At 43.2% G+C, this 19,275-nt stretch overlaps 1 protein-coding gene across 4 annotated transcripts in view; it reads left to right on the plus strand.

Moving 5' to 3' along the window:
* WT1 (WT1 transcription factor) overlaps positions 1 to 19,275 on the plus strand; it is a 59,346-nt gene that overhangs the window by 31,503 nt on the left and 8,568 nt on the right. For all 4 annotated transcript variants that reach the window (XM_007460911.1, XM_007460912.1, XM_007460913.1 and 1 more), the window contains 2 exons: positions 6,416 to 6,512; positions 8,935 to 9,085. In XM_007460911.1, coding sequence (XP_007460973.1) covers positions 6,416 to 6,512; positions 8,935 to 9,085 — 248 coding nt within the window. The remainder of the gene's footprint in view (positions 1 to 6,415; positions 6,513 to 8,934; positions 9,086 to 19,275) is intronic.

Below are 19,275 nucleotides of genomic sequence, written 5' to 3' on the forward strand. Positions count from 1 at the left end.
CTGTTCAAGTACAGCATCCTTTCAAGCTTTCAAGGGTTTGGAAGATTCTAATACTCAGTTCTCAAAGAATCAGGCACATCCCCACCTCCACTTTGTTGCCATGTAGGAGGAAGCAACAGAATCCAGGTGGAATTTTCCAGTTTGCGGCTTAAACTTCACTGCTCAACCTTTAAAGCAGAGGTTGCAAATTGGTGGCCCTTAGGCCAGGGGTACATTTTGTTTGACCTGACAGTGATTCTTTAAAATTTCAGTAATTTGCCAGAATTTAAAACTCAGGTGATCTCATATAAAAGTCCTGATTTCTGACTGTTCTGGAGACTGGAAAGATCTGATAACACTGGGTTTATGTGATTGACAGCACTTGGCTGGTAGAGTAGGGTCCTGGCTGCCTCCTTTGGGCAGGGGTTGGGGTGGCTGTCCCTGCCAGTTTGGTACCATCTTTCTCTCCAGGGCCTTTGTCATTTATTTTTCTCACTTACTTGGTCCCTGTAGGTACCTGAGTTTGTGACTTTGCTTTAAGGAAAAAAACCCAAATCTGTATTCTGACCAGTTTAGCAAAATTATTGACCCTTGGCCAATAATCTGGAAATTCATGGAGAATTAGACTTTTGTCTTAGTTTTAGTCTTAAATGAGGCAAATATCTTAAAGTAGGGAAAAAAAAAACCCCAGTAGATTCTGGAACCCATAGAGCAGTGAGATTAGCATGAGTTGTTGGTAAAGCTATTAAGCTGGATTTTGGAAAGCACATGGGGAAGAAAAGAGAGGTTAAGAATGTATAAAAGAAACGAAATTGAGCTATTTGTAATGAGGTGGATAGGCCTAGAGTCTGTCATACAGAGTGAAGTAAGCCAGAAAGAGAAAGACAAATACCGTATGCTAACACATATACATGGAATTTAAGGGGAAAAAATGTCATGAAGAACCTAGGGGTAAGACAGGAATAAAGACACAGACCTACTAGAGAACAGACTCGAGGATATGGGGAGGGGGAAGGGTAAGCTGTGACAAAGCGAGAGAGAGGCATGGACATATATACACTACCAAACATAAGGTAGATAGCTAGTGGGAAGCAGCCACATAGCACAGGGAGATCAGCTCGGTGCTTTGTGACCACCTGGAGGGGTGGGATAGGGAGGGTGGGCGGGAGGGAGACGCAAGAGGGAAGAGATCTGGGAACATATGTATATGTATAACTGATTCACTTTGTTATAAAGCAGAAACTAACACACCATTGTAAAGCAATTATACTCCAATGAAGATGTAAAAAAAAAAAAAAAAAAAGAACGAAGGTATGTTAATCGTATGCAAGGCAGTGCTCAAGTCTATTCTAGAATTACTAGTCTCAGTGGAAGGGCACTAATGTAATGGATCTTATTGCAAAAAGACATCTGAAAGTTAACTTTTGCTCCCCATATAGCTTAGTTATTTTTTGATGTCCTTGTGGATAAGATAATTATGGGCCGAGCGCTTAAAGGAACGATTTGTGCTTAGTTGAACAATAGAACCAAAGGATCTGCCTTAAGTGTCTTTATCGAGCTGGTGAGTGGTTTCTCGTGCAGTGCTCCGGGGCACGAAGGAAGAAGCGGTTGCATTACTCAGCCTCTTCATCATTACCACTGGCTCTTCACCCCACCTGCTGGACCCATGGCTGCCCTCATTATACCTAACTGTACCCCGCTGCGCTCTCCCTGATTATCCTGGCCAAAGAGTCAACAAATCCATTTCCCCTGTCATTCAGCCAAGTCCAGTATCTTATCTGTCAAAGAGAAATTTACGAGGCAACAGAACAGAAAAACATGAAAACTTTTTATAAAGCACCAATTTTTTTCCCTAAGAAATTCCAGCCTCACTCAGGCTTGGTGCATGTGCCTTTCTGTGTGTAGTGCCAAGGTTCCTTTACTTTCCCCTCATTACCTGGCTTGGAAGGTAGACCTAGTCACTGCATGCATTTCTACCCTAAGGGAGATACGGGGTCTCTCAACTGCTTGGTCTGGTGGGATTCATGCTGTGCTCTAGAACCTGCTTTCTGATATCAGCTTCATGAATGATAACACCCTTGTCCCTGGGTCATGACCAATTTTTACCTCACAACTATCCAGGGCTCTGTGATTCCTTTATTTGAAAGGTGTATCATTGGCCCCAGAAATCTCTTCTCTAGGCTGATAGCTCCTTGCCCTTTAATGCTTTCAGACCTCTAGGAATCCTACCTTCACTCCTATTTGGTTCATCCACAGCATACTTATTGGAACTTTTAAAGTCTGATCTCTTTGGGGGTAAAGCTTTGTTTCACTTCACCATTTAAGCTAGCAGCTGGGTCTTAACAATAGCTATTGACCCAGCGGCAGCTGGACTGGACCCCATCTAAATGACCAGATTCTTTATGATGGCTTCCCTCAGGTTGCCCTATGGTGAGACCTTCTAGGATCTTATCACTGCCTTGGATAGAGAATAACTATACATACTGTTAATATAATAGTTCCCAACAGCAGCAAGGAAGAGTTTTTCCTCTTATGAAAACAGAAAAGGTGCTTTTCAAATGTTGAGATAACATGAAATGGGATGGAAAGCAAATGCTTTGGAAGCCAAATCAAAAAGATTTCAACAGTTGAGGATAGCTTGCTAAAAGAAATAGAATGGGATTTGAAGGATAAATGTGTAGTCCTGAATTGCAGTTAAAAAAAGATCACGCCTTCAAGTTCAAGCTTGGAATACCTGCCTTAATTGTGGTTTGTGCTAGGGTGGGAGTTGGAGATTTTATTTGACTAAGGAAGACCACTCTGACCTGAGTGCTAAGATGGCGTGTGCTCTTAGGTGTGTTAGCAGTACTCTGTCCAGGTTGAGAAGGGAAGCCCCAGACCCTCTGCCCAGGGATTGAGCTCTGGCAGCCTGTGGGCATAACACATTGTATTGACTAGCATACTGATTTTGAAAAATTCGGAATGGAATCTCTTTGGGTAAGGCATATACTCTCCAGTGTTAGGTATTTATGTTACTTCTCTGATTCTAAAGACTTTTAAAAAAATTTTAATTTTGGCTGCTTTGGGTGGGTCTTTGCTGCTGCGTGTGGGTTTTCTTTAGTTGCAGCGAGCAGGGGCTGCTCTTCGTTGCAGTGCGCAGGCTTCTCATTGTGGTGGCTTCTCTTGTTGCAGAGCACGGGCTCTAGGGCGCTCAGGCTTCAGTAGTTGTGGCCCACGGGCTTAGTTGCTCCGTGACATGTGGGATCTTCCCGGACTGGGGATGGAACCCGTGTCCCCTGCATTGGCAGGCAGGTTCTGTGCCACTGGCGAAGTCCCTCTGAAGACTCTTGTGGTCCTCCTTTCTCAGTCCCTTATTTAAATACTGTTCACGGATACCGGGCTCCATCCTAAGCCTACACTTTGAGAGGGACTTCATAAAATGAAGGGGATGAAGGAGAGGATGATCTGGAAAGCACGGAAATTAGATGCCAGTTCACATTGTTGTAGTTGTGAGAGCCACAGCTCTGTGGTCTGGAGAGCTGTCTTCAGGTACCTGAAGGGTTGTCATATGGAAGAGGAGTTAGATTCAGTCCATCTCTGGGAATTTTTCAGGACTGTGCACCTTACTTCAGTCACAAAGTTGAGAGGATACAGAGAGGAGCAAGTCAGTCTGTCTGTCTTCAAGGCCAGGTTTACCATACAGTGGAGGAGATACACAGAGACGGCTGTAAAACAGTAATACTCTCTGGTTGTCCAGAAGACAGAAATGAGGAGGCAGATTTCTGCTCAGTTTAGAAAGCCCTTTCCTGACAATTAGAGCTCTCCCCAAGTGGAGTGGGCTGCCTTCAAAACTAGTCACCAGTCATGTTGCCCAGCTCATGAGGATGAGCTGGAGAAGCTTTGAATGGGGGCCAGAGTAGATGATTTTTCTGCCTTTATTAATCTATGGTTCCAAGTCCCCTGACTTGCTTTCCTTTACTTACCCAAAGAGAGTTATTACCATACTGAATGCCCACGGGTTGTACTCAGTGTTTTAGGCAGACCACGCTGGGAAGAGTGTGCGGTTGCAGGGTTTCTACTGTGTGGAACTGCACTGGTGAGTTTGTCTTCTGGAGACACAAGAGCCAATAAGCAGGGACCTGGCTGGTTATCTTGTTCACGGACCTGGTAGAAGAATCTAGTGGCGTATTTGGCAGGTGCAGTCTTGTTGCTTCTTTTGTTTGTTGGTTGCATCTGGCTGTGAGGATTATGACATCCCCTTTGACTGGTGCAACACTTCATTTACTGGGACAAGTGTCCTGAGAAAAGTCTATTTCCTATGTCCCCCCCGACCCCCACCCCGCTCCAGGAATCCAGATAACATCCAGAGATTAGCTCCCAAGACAGGAGATTCCAAGTTCTTCCTCTTTGATGGTGGAACTTTAAAATAAGTCAGACTTCTATCGTCGGGTCCCTAAAAATCCCTCAGCCCTACAAAACATGTAAGTCACATTTTTGCTCCATGCAGAAGGCTAAACCAAGCAAAGGCAGCATCTCTTCACAGCCTTTGAGACAAAATCTGGCAGCACCATTCTTTTTTTTATTTTTTGCGGTACGCGGGCCTCTCACCGTTGTGGCCTCTCCCGTTGCGGAGCACAGGCTCCGGACGCGCAGGCCCAGTGGCCATGGCTCATGGGCTCAGCCGCTTCGTGGCATGTGGGACCCTCCCGGACCAGGGCACGAACCTGCGTCCCCTGCATCGGCAGGCGGACTCCCAACCACTGCACCACCAGGGAAGCCCTAGATTATAGTTGATTTACAACGTTGCGTTACTTTGTGCTGTACAGCAAAGTGTATCAGTTATGCATATACGTATATACTCTTTTTTAGATTCTTTTCCCATACAGGTCATTACAGAGAATTGGGAAGAGTTCGCTGTGTTACACTGTAGGTCCTTATTAGTTATCTATTTTCTATATAGTAGTGTGTATATGTCAGTCTCAGTCTCTCAATTTACCCCTCCCCCACCCCAAGGTAATTTTTTAAGCAGCTTTATATATTTCGCATACTATATACCATTCACCCATTTGCAGCGTACAATTCAATGGTTTTAGTATATTCACAGAGTCGTATGACCAGTACCACAATTTGAGGACATTTTTACCAGTCACTCTCCATTTCCCCTCAAAATCCTCAGTCCTAGGCAACCAACCACCCATCTACTTTCTGTCTCTATAAATTTGCCCATTCTGTACGCTTCTTATAAAGAGTCACACAACAGGTGGTCCTTTGTGACGGACTTCTTTCTCTTAGCGTAAAATAATGTTTTCAAGGTTTGTCCCTTGTCGTGTACAGTGTACTTCATCCCTTTTATTGTCAAATAATATTCCATTTTAGGAATATACTATATTTTCTTTATCCACCATCAGCCAATGGACGTTCGGGTTGATTCCACTTTTTGGCCGTTGTGAATAATGCCGCCAATAAACAATGTGTACAAGTTTTTGTGGAGAATTATATTTTCATTTCTTCTGGGAATATACCTAGAAGTGGAATTTCTGGGCCATATGATAACTTTATGTCTAACCTTTTGAGGAACTGCCAGACATTGTCCAAGCAGCTGTACCGTTTTGCAGAGGCGTTTCATAAAAGCTCCCCGTGGTGAGTCTAGATACGATTATACTGTGCTGCCCATGTGGGTTGGAACCCTCACTCTGCCTCATCTGGAAGTGAAATAACTGCAGAACAGGGATCAGCTTGTACCCGAAGGGGAGAATACTTTTAGAGCAGAACATCCACCCCTTCCAAGGTGTTCTTTTCAACCTTCTCCATCCCTCAGCTCTTGATAGTAGTCCAAGGTCAACTGAGTTCTCACTAGAGGACTGGTCAGAGGAAGGAAGGAGGAAGATTACCTATGCAGTGTCCACCTAGGGTACGGGTTGGCTGCAAAGAGTTAAGCTGATCTGGAAAACTGATCTGTGGGTTAAGTGGAGCAGAGCCACAGATGTGTAATCCCCACTTCTGAGGATGTGACATCTCTTCTTGTAAGTGTCATCACTTAGTTGGTGCTATCTGGTAAAAACTGAGTCATGAGGTGCCGACAAAAATTCCTTGCACTCAATGTGAAACTTGAGGCATCTGCTCATTCCTGAGATATTCACAGCTGTCAGCCCCGTTTTGATGGTAAACAATTTGCTGCGGATGAAATCCTGCACTGTGACTTTCCCCCGCTTGTCTGAGAGAGGCATAGACCCAGGTGGTGTGCCCTCGAGAATCTGAGCATGAGGGTGACCCGAGGATTGAGCAACACCGCCTTTCACAGAGCCCTGTTTCCAAAGCAGCCCCAGTGGAGGAAGACAGAAACCAACCGTATTGTCCCAGGAGCTTTTAAAGAACATTCCTTCCGCTGCAGATGTGCATTTCCAAAGGCTGCCTGTGGACCAGCCTGAGTGTTGTTCTCCCTTCTTTGTGTTTGCAGCCACGGCACGGGGTACGATAGTGATAACCACACCACTCCCATCCTCTGTGGTGCCCAGTACAGGATACACACCCACGGCGTCTTCAGGGGCATTCAGGTGAGTATGCAGGGGCCCCAGATGCCTCTTTCCTTCCCAACAGTCTTTCACTTCCTTGCTGAAGGCCATTTGGCCCTGGCAAGTCTGTTCCTACTTGTAGGCTCCTGTGACAGCAGGGACCCCTCCTCTTCCACTGGGGCAGGTTGGGGCCCTCCTCCTCTCCAGAGGTCAGTGTGGACGTGGCCGCCTCCCTGACTCAGACCAGGATGCTTCCTGCAGAACCCCATCCCTTCCTCCTTCACTGCCTAACTCACCTCCTCCCGGGTGGGCCACACACATCTTGTATCGGGGGGCAAATGAGCTTGAATTAATGACCTGGACTCTTGACTTGTAAGGAGACTTGGTCTGCAAGGTAAAGTGCCCAAAGTTAGAGTCTATCGTTGCTAATAATAACAATAACAATAATAACAGCACCATGTATGGCTGGACACTTTCTATGTGCCAGGCATTGTGCTAAGTTTTATATGTGGACTTCCTTTTAAAGATAGAATTCATTTTTTTCGAGCAGTTTTTAGGTTTAAGGAAGAACAGAAAGTACAGAGAATTCCCATATCCACCCCTCACCCCATCCCTTGGTCTCCTCTATTATTAACATCTTGTATTGGTGGTACATTTGTTACAATGATGAGCCAATATTGATACATTATTAACTGAAGTCCATAGTTTACATTAGGGTTCACTTTGTGTGTTGTGCAGTTCTAAGGGAGAGTAAAGAAAGTAAAGTAAAAAGGCTGACGTTTTCAGAGAATTCAGGGAACTTGATGGAAGGCCACCTCCAGGGAGCCTCTTTTGGATGCTCAGAACCATGTGCAGCTACCAAGGGTTTGTGTTTGTGACTCTGGCATGTGACTCAGTGTCTGCAGCATGAGGAACGGCTGAGATACTTTCACCGGCCTAGTCAACACACTAGAAACAAATTGTGTGTGGGCCAAGTCCTCACGTGATGTGTGGGGCAAGTGCTCTGAGATGTTCTGATTAATGTTTCCAGAAGCATCATGGTGATAGAACAGCGTGCTCCCTCATCTCAGGCCTTCCAATGGTGGGAATAAAGGCAAGGGTTACAGAAATATGATGGAAATCAGATGGAAATTAGACAAGTACCGTCAGACTCTTCCACCAGGACCAGCTGACATTGACAACTCAGATTTATAGCCTATTTGCCGTGTGTGCTGCCTTCAGGAGGAATTAAAGGAAATGTAAAAAGCTCCTTTTGCCTTCCTTTCCACCAAGCGCAGTTTGTCAGACTCGCTGTCATGGCCTCTGATACACTCCAGACCAGATGGGTGTTCATTTTCTGCTAGAGTAGACCAATCGGACATAGCTGGCTCACCATTTAAACTTATGCCACATTTTGCCTTGAGGCACTGTGTGGCCCATCAATAGCAGAGCTATATGAGACTACTGTACGTTTTCTTCAAAAAGATCTCACGGTGCAAGGCAGTGTGAAATAGGAACGCAAACAGGAGCTTGGGGGTGGTGTGGGAAGTGCACAGGGCAGGAGTGGGTTAAGCTCAGAAGGGTTTCCAGGTCTTAACACAAACTATGGCCGTGCTCTTGGGCCTTGACTGCACATCTGTGAGAACACAAGGGATACAGTGATCCCTCAGGCACTTCCACTGTTCCTGTCTGTGACTCATTGGTCCCAGGAGCCTAAGGGGCTTTTGCCTCACTGTTTCCCTGTAGCTCCTTTTCATGGAGGACCGGCCATGCACACACTCACTCGCACAAGATAAGGGGGATCAGAAGAATGCCCTGAGACGGACACGTGAAGTGGACGGAAGGTGGACACAGTGTTTCTGAGCGTCTCTAGTAAAGGATTGCCCTGGCTACACCATGGCCCTCCTAGAGTTTCAGCTCCCTTCACAGACAGAACCTCCGTATCCCAGGAGCTCCGTCTTCCTTGTCGTTTATTCATATGTGGAAGGTCTGCTCCGTTAGGGGTTCATTTAACATCCTTTGTTGTTCTCCACTAAGGACTTCCCAACCCATTGAAGATTGGGCCCAAGGTCATGTGGCCAGGTGTCCCGAGTGGGAGGGAATAGAATAGAACCTGGAGCTTTGGACTTCCAGACCTCACTGCCTCAAGAGGGGAAGCTGAGAGACAGGATGGATTGGGAGCTCTTCCAGTCACCAGCATTTCTTTTCCGGATGCTCCAGATCAACAGCACCAAACAGACTTTATTTCAAGTCCCCGTTCTGGTTGCTAGCTGTGATGATGTTGGAGCACTGAATTGTAGAATATACTGCTCTGTCACCCATTAGTGACATCTGCTGCGGGCGCCTCGGGTGTGGTGGGGAGTGGCTTAGGCCTCACATCCGCCATCCCTTCTTTGGGAATACTTCAGCGCTCACTTTCCTTGGGACCAACATGAATGTTCACATGTGCCTTAAAACCTCCATTTCTCTTACACTCTGCTTGCAGGACGTGCGGCGAGTGCCCGGAGTAGCCCCGACTCTTGTTCGGTCGGCATCTGAGACCAGTGAGAAACGCCCCTTCATGTGTGCTTACCCGGGCTGCAATAAGAGATATTTTAAGCTGTCTCACTTACAGATGCACAGCCGGAAGCACACTGGTAAGTGCGTCCAGCCTTGGCTCTGGTGGCCTTTGGGCAGCGGTGGCCCAGGAGCCCCTGCTCCTGGCTCCTGCGCTGCCGGGACACAGGTGATTTCTGGGATGGAAAGTAGGTGCTGCTTTCAAAGATCTGGCCCAGGTGATGGGAAAAGGATGCCAGGTCATTCTGTATCCTGATTGTCCATCCTTTCGTAAAGAAGGGCAGAGCAGAGTAGGTGGAGGGAGAATTCCACAGAATTAAAGAGACCTGTGTTTGAATTCTGGCTTCACCACCAGGTGGTGTGACCTTGAGCAAGTTACCTAACCGTTCTTCAAATATCACTTACCTCACCTACCTTATACAATTGTTGAGACTAGATTAACTTCTAAAATCAAATTGAATTAAAGGAGTTAGAGATGTGAAACATACAGTTCCTATGTTAATAGGTCTGAATAGATGATAGTGTTACTTTTATAATTCTATTAGTATCCCTTAAGGGAGAGGAGCTACCCTGGGAGCTTGGCAATCAGATGATTCTGAGAGCTTGATATGCAAGGTCATCATAAGACTTAGGAAAAGATGGTCCAAAGAAGAACTTAACTGCTTGGGTTAATAATAACTAACCAGATAGGAACGGGAAAATGGCTTGTAGGTTTAATTTTTGTTTTCAATCTTTAAAAAAAGGGATGATGATTTTTGATGATGTTTTAAAGAAAACTGGATTTTCCCACAGGTCAAGGGGTCTGCCTCTGGGAAAGAGAGAATTGGCCATGTGCTGTTGTTGGCTGCCTTGAATGTGAACAGCCATTTCACAAATGTCTGCTCCTGGCCTTGTGGGCACTAGATAGGAGTGTGGCTAGGTCTCCCCTACAGAAAAGCCGGGCAAAGCACAGGCTTTCCTGCTGGGGAGTTGGTACCATTCTTTCCACGACAGAAGGGAAGCTACATTGTTATGATTACCATTATTATTTTATTGTTACTGTGGACTTTGCTTTGGAGAAGCTGGAGAAGAAAGTGAGCTGCATTCAGATCTCTTTAGACCATTGGTCTTTGCTAAGCCGTTGCGTCTGGAGGATGCAATTCTGGCATAGACCTGAGTTTGCACTCAGTAAACCACTCGCTTTGAAGCTGAAGATGAGAGAACCAGTTGCATGTTATATTTTTACATATTTCCCCAAATGGGATCATTTGAAAACTGTCTGTTAAGATTATAAGGAAGGGCTTCCCTGGTGGCGCAGTGGTTGAGAGTCCGCCTGCCGATGCAGGGGACACAGGTTCGTGCCCCGGTCCGGGAAGATCCCACATGCCGCGGAGCGGCTGGGCCTGTGAACCATGGCCGCTGAGCCTGCGCGTCCGGAGCCTGTGCTCCACAACGGGAGAGGCCACAACAGTGAGAGGCCCGTGTAACGCCAAAAAAAAAAAAAATGATGTTATAGAAAAAATTAAAATAAAAAAACAAACAAAAAAACCAATGGGTCAGGCTTCCCTGGTGGCGCAGTGGTTGAGAATCTGCCTGCTAATGCAGGGGACATGGGTTCAAGCCCTAGTCTGGGAAGATCCCACATGATGTGGAGCAACTAGGCCCGTGAGCCACAACTACTGAGCCTGCGTGTCTGGAGCCTGTGCTCCGCAACAAGAGAGGCCGCGACAGTGAGAGGCCCGCGCACCGCGAGGAAGAGTGGCCCCCGCTCGCCGCAACTGGAGAAAGCCCTCGCACAGAACACAACACAGCCAAAAATAAATAAACAAATAAATTTATTTTTAAAATAAATAAATAAACCAATGGGTCAACGATGAAATCAAAGAGAAAATTTTAAAAATACCTTGAGACAAATGACAATGAAAACACAACCATACAAAATCTATGGGATGCAGCAAAAGCATTTCTTAGAGGGAAGTTCAAAGCGATACAGGCCTTCTTAAAGAAACAAGAAAAATCTCAAATAAACAATCTAACTTACCACCTAAAAGAATCAGAAAAAGAAGAACAAACAAAACCTAAATTCAGCAGAAGAAAGGAAATAATAAAGATCAGAGAGGAAATAAATAGAGATTTAAAAAACAGTAGGAAAAATCAATAAAGTCTAGAGCTGGTTCTTTGAAAAGGTAAACAAAATTGACAAACCTCTGGCCAGGCTCACCAGGAAGAAAACATCGAGGGCCTAAATAAACAAAATAACAAATGAAAGAGGAGAAATCACAACTGATACCACAGAAATACAAAAAAGTACGAGAATACTATGAACAATTATATGCCAAAAAACTGGACAACCTATGGACAATTATATGCCAAGAAATGGACATGTTTTGTTTCTAGAAACATACAGCCCACCAAAACTGAATCTCGAAGAAATAGATAATTTGAACAGACTGAACAATAGAAGTGAAATAGAACCTATAACAACAACAACAAAAAACTCCCTACAAAGAAAAGTCCGGGACCAGATGGCTTCACAAGAGAATTCTACCAAACATACAAAGAAGAACTTATACCAATACTTCTCAAACTCTTCCAAAACACTGAAGAGGAGGGAACACTCCCAAAAACATTCTATGAAGGCACCGTCACCCTGATACCAAAACCAGACAAAGACACCACCAAAAAAGGAAAATTACAGGCCAATATCTTTGATGAATATAGATGCAAAAATTCTCAACAAAATATTAGCAAATCAAATCCAACAACACATAAAAAGATCATGCACCATGACCAAGTAGGATTTACCCAAAGTTCACAAGGATGGTTCAATATACGCAAATCAATCAAGGTGATACACATCAACAAAAGAAAAGACAAAAACCACATGATCATCTCAATAGATGCAGAAAAAAGCATTTGACAAAATTCAACATCCGTTCATGAGAAAAACTCTTACCAAAGTGGGTATAGAGGGAACATATCTCAACATAATAAAAGCTCTTTATGACAAACCCACAGCCAATATAATACTCAATGGTGAAAAGCTGAAAGCCTTCCCACTAAAATCTGGAACAAGACAAGGATGAGCACTCTCACCTCTTCTGTTCAACACAGTACTGCAAGTCCTATCCACAGCAATCAGACAAGAAAAATAAATAAAAGATATCCAAATTGGAAAGGAAGAGGTAAAACTGTCAATATATGCAGATGACATAATGCTATATATAGAACACCCTAAAGACTCCACACAAAAACTGCTAGAATTTTTAAACGAATTCAGCAAGGTAGCAGGATACAAGATTAACATACAGAAACCTGTTGCATTTCTTTACACTAACAATGAAACATCAGAACGGGAATGTAAAAAACAATACCTGTTAAAATCACACCCCCAAAAATAAAATACTTAGGAATAAACCTAACCAAGTAGGTGAAAGACTTACATGCTAAGAACTATAAAACATTAATAAAGGAAATTGAAGATGATTCAAAGAAATGGAAAGATATCCCATGCTCTTGGACTCAAAGAATTAATATTAAGATGGCCATACTGCTCAAAGCAATCTACAAATTTAATGTGATCCCTATCAAATTGCCCATGACATTTTTCACAGAGGTAGAACAAATAATTCTAAAATTTATGTGTAACCATAAAAGACCCAGAATCACGAAAGCAATTCTGAAGAAAAAGAACAAAGTAGGAGGAGTAACCCTCCTTGACTTCAGACAATACTACAAAGCTACAGTAATCAAAATGGCATGGTATTGGCACAAAAACTGACATATGGATCAATGGGACAGAATAAACCCACATACCTACAGTCAATTAGTCTTTGACAAAGGAGGCAAGAATATACAATGGAAAAAAGACAGTCTCTTTAGCAAGTGGCATTGCAAAAGTTGGACAGATGCATATAAATCAATGAAGTTAGAACACACCCTCACACAATACACAAAAATAAACTCAAAATGGCTTAAAGACTTAAACATAAGACATGACACCATAAATCTCCTAGAAGAGATCATAGGCAAAACATTCTGTGACATAAATCATACCAATGTTTTCTTAAGTCAGCCTCCCAAAGCAAGAGAAATAAAAACAAAAATGAACAAATGGGACCTAATCAAACTTAGAAACTTTTGCACAGCAAAGGAAACCATAAACAAAACGAAAAGAAAACCTACAGAATGAAAGAATATATTTGCAAACAATGCAACAGTCAAGGGCTTAATTTCCAAAATACACAAACAGCTCATACAACTCAACAATTAAAAAACAACAACCCAGAAAAACAGGCAGAAGAAATTGAGTTATTTGTAGGGAGGTGGATGGACCTAGAGACTGTCATACAGAGTGAAGTCAGAAAGAGAAAAACAAATACCGTTTGCTAACACATATATATGGAATCTAAAAAAAAAAAAAAAATGGTACTGAAGAACCTAGAGGCAGGACAGGAATAAAGACACAGATGTGGAGAATGGACTTGAGGACACAGGGAGGGGGAAGGATGAGCTGGGACGAAATGAAAGAGTGGCATGGACTTATATATACTACCAAATGTAAAATAGATAGCTAGTGGGAAGCAGCTGCATAGCACAGGGAGATCAGCTCAGTGCTTTGTGTCCCCCTAGAGGTGTGGGATAGGGAGGGTGGGAAGGAGATGCAAGAGGGAGGGGATATGGGGATATATATATATATACATAGAGCTGATTCACTTAGTTATACAGCAGAGACTAACACACCATTGTAAAGCAACTATACTCCAATAAAGATGTTCAAAAAAAAAAAAATACATGCATCCCTGTGTTCATAGCAGCATTATTCACAATAGCCAAGACATGGAAAGAACCTAAATGTCAGATGAATGGATAAAGAAGATGTGGTACATATACACAATGGAATACTACTCAGCCATTTAAAAAAGAACAAAATAATGCCATTTGCAGCAGCATGGATGGACCTAGAGATTATCATACTGAGTGAAGTCAGAAAGAGAAAGACAAATACCATATGATATCACTTATGTAGAATCTAAAACATGACACAAATGAACTTATCTACAAAACTCAAACAGACTCACAGACATAGAAAACAGACTTGTGGTTGCCAAGGGGGAGGGGTTGGGGGGAAGGATGGAGTGGGAGGTTGGCACAACAGCAATATCCTCCAATCCTCCACAGATGTCTGTGTTTTAGAGCCACCATGACAGTAAATCGACCTCACCACTGCAAATGTAGGGCTACCTGTGTTAGTGAAGAATTTTCAGGGAGATGCTGGGCTGAAGCTGTCAGCCGCTGCTTTGTTAAATAGCTACTCTTCACAAGTTCACTCATGTGCTGCACTTTATTTTTAATCTTTAGCACTGTCCTCAAGATAGAGTGTGGAGTGTCTCGCCCACAGCTGTTGAGTCACACCTAAGCTCACTCTACCTATCCTGCTCTCAGGCTAGAGAGCTACTGTACAGCAGGCATGCTGTAGAGTAGAGGTAACAATACTGCATGATATACTTAAAAACTTGTTAAGAGGGTAGATTTTATGTAAGTGTTCTTATCACAAAATAAGTAAATAAACATATTACATAAATACATAAATAAGTGGGGTGGGAGGAAACTTTTGGGAGGAGAAGGATATGTTTACGGAATATATTGTGATGGTTTCACGGGTGTATAGTTATCTCCAAACTCATAAAGTTGTATACATTAAATGCAGTTGACCCTTGAAGAACACAGGTTTGAACTGCCGGGTTCGACTTTCATACAGAGCCTTTTTTCAATAATACATGCTACAGTATTGCACGGTCAGTGGTTGGTTGAATCCGCCAATGTAGAACTACAGATAAGGAGGAACCACAGATGCAGAGGAACCACTGATACAGAGGGCCAACTATCTGTTTTTTGTTTTGCTTGTGAATTTTATTTATTTTTTTATATATCAGGTTCTTATTAGTTACCCATTATATACATATTAGTGTATATATGTCAATCCCAATCTCCCAATTCATCACGCCAACTATCTGTTATACTTGGATTTTCAGCCTCCCGGAGGATCAGGTTCCCAACCCCTGAGTTGTTCAAGAGTCAACTGTAGGTACAGTTTTTTGCCTATCAGTCATACCTCAATAAAGCGTTGCTGAGCTTGCTATTCAAAGAAACATGGGGTCAAAGAACACACAAGGTTTCAGGGGAATCCAATACTCAGGAAGCACTGAGAAAGAACAGCCTGCCGATTAGAATGGTCTTTACTTACCCAGCCAGCTATCTACCTATTGGACACAAATATATTTCCTTTCATACTGAAGGTGCAGAATTCACAGCTGCTTTATTAGCACACTCCTGCTGGTCACCAATCTTTTTCCACATTTTTATGTTTAATGTAAATAACTTTTTTCAAGTCTTCCACTTTCTCTGTGTCAAGAGCAGATGCTATGAAACTTTCTCAAAAACAAACATTTGATGGCCAAATGGGTTAGGGGAGAGAATGCCAGAGGAGACGCTTTAGCAAAGAGAGGGGAAAGTATCATTGGGAAGAGGATAGAACAGGTGTTTCATTGCTTTCTTCACGTTGCTTGTTATAATAATAATTATCTTGGCATTCACATTCCCCAACAGATTCTTTTGAAAAGTGTGCGCATAGTAAATAGGATTCCATTCTTATGGTGAAGAGACTACGAAGGTGTTCACAGCAGGAACTAACTTCATACTCTGTATGAACAAATAATTACAGTATAAAACATATGCAATCCCAACATTTATGTAATTTGTCACTTAGGTCATATGTGACTCGAGCTGTGTACTTAATCCTAAAAAAAAAAAAATTCTCAAGACAAGAAACTCTACCCCTAGTGCCCAAAGAGCCCACAGACCCCTACCTTCTCAGATTCTCAGAGCTCTGCTGGGGTGAGGATAATTGGCAGTTAAGCCTAGAACTATGCTGAAGTCTTCTGTAAAACGAAGAATCCGTTTATAATGTGAATACCAGCCTCCGAAGGGATATGTTTGAATTTTCACCTCTCATCTTAGTAAGATTTCTTAAAATGTTATTTAGCCAGTAATTATTTTTAATTTTTGCCCACCGCCATCCTCCAAAGAGCTATAAAGCATGTTATTTACATTGTTAAATGAATATTTCTTATGTACAGACTTAAAGTGAATGAATTACCATAGTTGTTTCAACTTTCTTTAGAGAATAGTTTTACATTCTGAATATCTTCCAATACAATATTTTTTTAAGAAAATGTTGGGTTCCTTAAATAGCAATCTTCAAATTGGGTTTGAAATTCAGAAATACTGTGGTGCCTTCCAGTTTAAGGTTCTTAAAGGTTTTTACCTTCTTTCTTGAGTGAGATGCTGGGCAGCAGAGGGTGCTTTCAGCATACTGGGGCAGCAATTGTTAGAAGTGCAACAGAAAAGGAGCCTTGCGCTGTCCCCTGGGCTTTGGACCCTGCTGGGTCCTCCTACCAGAACAGAGACACTGCTTTCTTGTGCCTTCATTGGCCCTCAGCGGCAAAGTACCAATTCATCTATCTTTAGTGAACCAACTTCAGCTGAGCTTTCTCCCCAGGAGGAAGGTTGGCTGCTAAAAAGATTCTTTTTGCCAGTACTTTCTTTCTGAATAAAGTCTTTCACAGTTAACAGATTGCTTTCAAATGTATTACCTTGCATGCTGTCCTCTACTGACAGTAGACCATGGTCTCAGTATGCATGACATAAAAGGAGCAGTCAGGACCATAACCTGATTTTGATGTTTGATGTAGTTTGGAGTTGAGTTTAGATCCTGGCCAAGCACTTACTTGCAGGTGACCTAAGGACATGACCTAGCCTTTGAGTACCTCTGACCCTCATAGTAGAATGGGCTATATGAGAAATAAGTAAGGTAATGTATAAAAATACCCACCAAGGGCTGGTTGCTCAAAAGATGTTAGCTTCCTTGTATACAAGGGCCTCCTGGTGAGGACATACAACACCAAGAACTAGAAAAGCTGGGAAACTTTCCGTGGGAGGCAAATGTGAAAAGAGAAGCCAGGTAAAAGGTAAGGAATCTCTCCCCAGCCCCCTGTGGCCTGTGATTCAGGTCATGGAGACACATGAAAAGGAAGTGGAAAGAGCCTGGCCCCCTCTCTGTGCTGGCTATGGAGAGGCCTTCTTGGAGGAAGGGAATGTCAAGATGAATCATCACTGTGTGCTCATTTCCTTGGCCAACTTATTCTTCTCCAGCTACACTTATGACCAAAGATGTCTCGTGAACATAAGGTTAGCATTAAGCTTAGTATGGAGCCCTGCGATCAGCGGATGTAGGTGATGAGAGCTGCAAAGAGAAATAAGCAGGGTATGGCAATGCCCTGAGAGAGTCTGCCAGAAGTGGGGGGAAGGAAGCCATGAGGATTGATAACTAATACCTAATAGCTATCACCTAACAAGGTGAAGGAAGACAAGGCCTCCACAATGATCACTTGGTGCATAATCAATGTCAAATAAGACACATCCCTTTTCAGGAATATTCTGTAAAAAGGTGATAGGGGTTGTTCCCCAGGAAAGAACCCAATCCAGACCCAGAGACTAGTTCTCTCTGAAATGCTGCACCAAGCCCAAGGCAGCTGGATCTTTATTAGAAAATTGCAGTTAGAACCAGAGTTTTATGGACTTAATTGTATCCCCCCTGAAATTCATATGTTGAAGCCCTAACCCCCAGTGTGACTGTATTTGGAGATGGGGCCTCTAATGAGGTAATTAAGGTTAAAGGTGGTCACAAGGGTGAGAACCTAATCCTATAGGACTGGTGTCCAACAAGAAGAGGAAGAGATGCCAGAGAGCTCTCTCTGTACACAAAGGACAGGCCATGTGAGGAGATAGTGAGAAGGTGGCCATCTGCAAACCAGGAAGAGAGGCTCACCAGAAACCAACTCTGTTGACATCTTGACCTCAGACTTCCAGCCTCCATAACTCTGAGACAATAATATCTGTTGTTTTAGCTACCCAGTTAGTAGTGTTCGGTTATGGCAGCCCTAGAAAATTAATATACAAAAAATTTTAATGACTTTATCTTTCCTTACATTTTCTTGCCTTATATCTAATTATGATATTACATGTGCATGGTAACTGTTATTATTATGATCTAGCTGCTTTTTAGTCCCTGTTAAGTCTCATAAATTACCTTGTGGCATTTTCTCTTCTTTTTGTACAAAAGATCACTTAGGAGACCTGGCAGAAAAATTGGTGAATAAGCAAACATTGGGTGTGCTGCAACAAAATAGGATATTTTGACGTAGCCAATTTGATCATTAACCTTTCACCTTTTTTATCACCAAGTGCTGAATCAGTAGATGGCAGTGAGGCTCAGCATGGGAGTAGGAGTGAAAGATGGGGTGTGAGCAGAGACAGGGTGAGAGATCATGGATGTGCTGGGAGGGATGGGGGCGCTTCACACTACTCAGTAGTTTTCTAAAAGTTATCATTTAATGTTTGGGAGATTTTAGGGTCATGAAATGGGGTAGATGTTAAAATGTGCAGGCATTCGATGCCACAGGGACCAAATGGGAGATGATAGCAAAGACTCTTCTCTGCAGAAGCCAGCATCCATAATGCCATGTGAGTTACTGATACACAGTGTCCGAAGATAATGGCGAATATAGGCATGGATCACATGGGCTTTTATTTCAGGTGATCTAATCTGGCAGACAAAAGAAGGAAATCCAGAGAAATTCTGCTGACAGGTATGCTCGTGGCTGGGAGAGCATCCAATGCCCCTGCAGGAGAAGGTGAAACACTAAATAAACAGGACCCTCATCAACTGGCCTAGGGTTCATCCCTAGGTTTAAGACTGGAATGCTGGGCATGAATAATGCTGAGGTTTCACCTACAGGCTGGGCCGGCAAAACAGGACAGGGGACAGAGGGTGAGGGGGACAGCAAATGGAAGTTTGTGGGGACTGCTGAGACTCCAAGCTTCATGGGTACTCATGGTCATCTCTGGCACTCTGACGCCACATGATAGGAAGCAAGGCTGAATCTTTTGGGTAATGACATCAAATGCCCCTATTCTGATGGATCCAGAAAGTGATAGGAGACAGGGCTGTGCCTACTAGAGATACTCATTAAAAGATATAACCCAGGAAGCTGGAAATGGCCAAGGCAAAGCAAATAAGAAAGTTCTAGAACTCACTAAATAACTGATAACCTGTACCCTTAACCATCCCCGTTAGCTAACCCTAATCCTAAACCTAACCCTAAGCCTAACACGTACCCTTAGCCTTACCCTAAATCGTGCCCGAATCCTAACCCGTACGTTAACACTA

This window comes from Lipotes vexillifer, unplaced genomic scaffold (assembly GCF_000442215.2).
Source record: "Lipotes vexillifer unplaced genomic scaffold, Lipotes_vexillifer_v1.1 scaffold627, whole genome shotgun sequence".
In the NCBI taxonomy this organism is placed as follows: domain Eukaryota; kingdom Metazoa; phylum Chordata; class Mammalia; order Artiodactyla; family Lipotidae; genus Lipotes; species Lipotes vexillifer.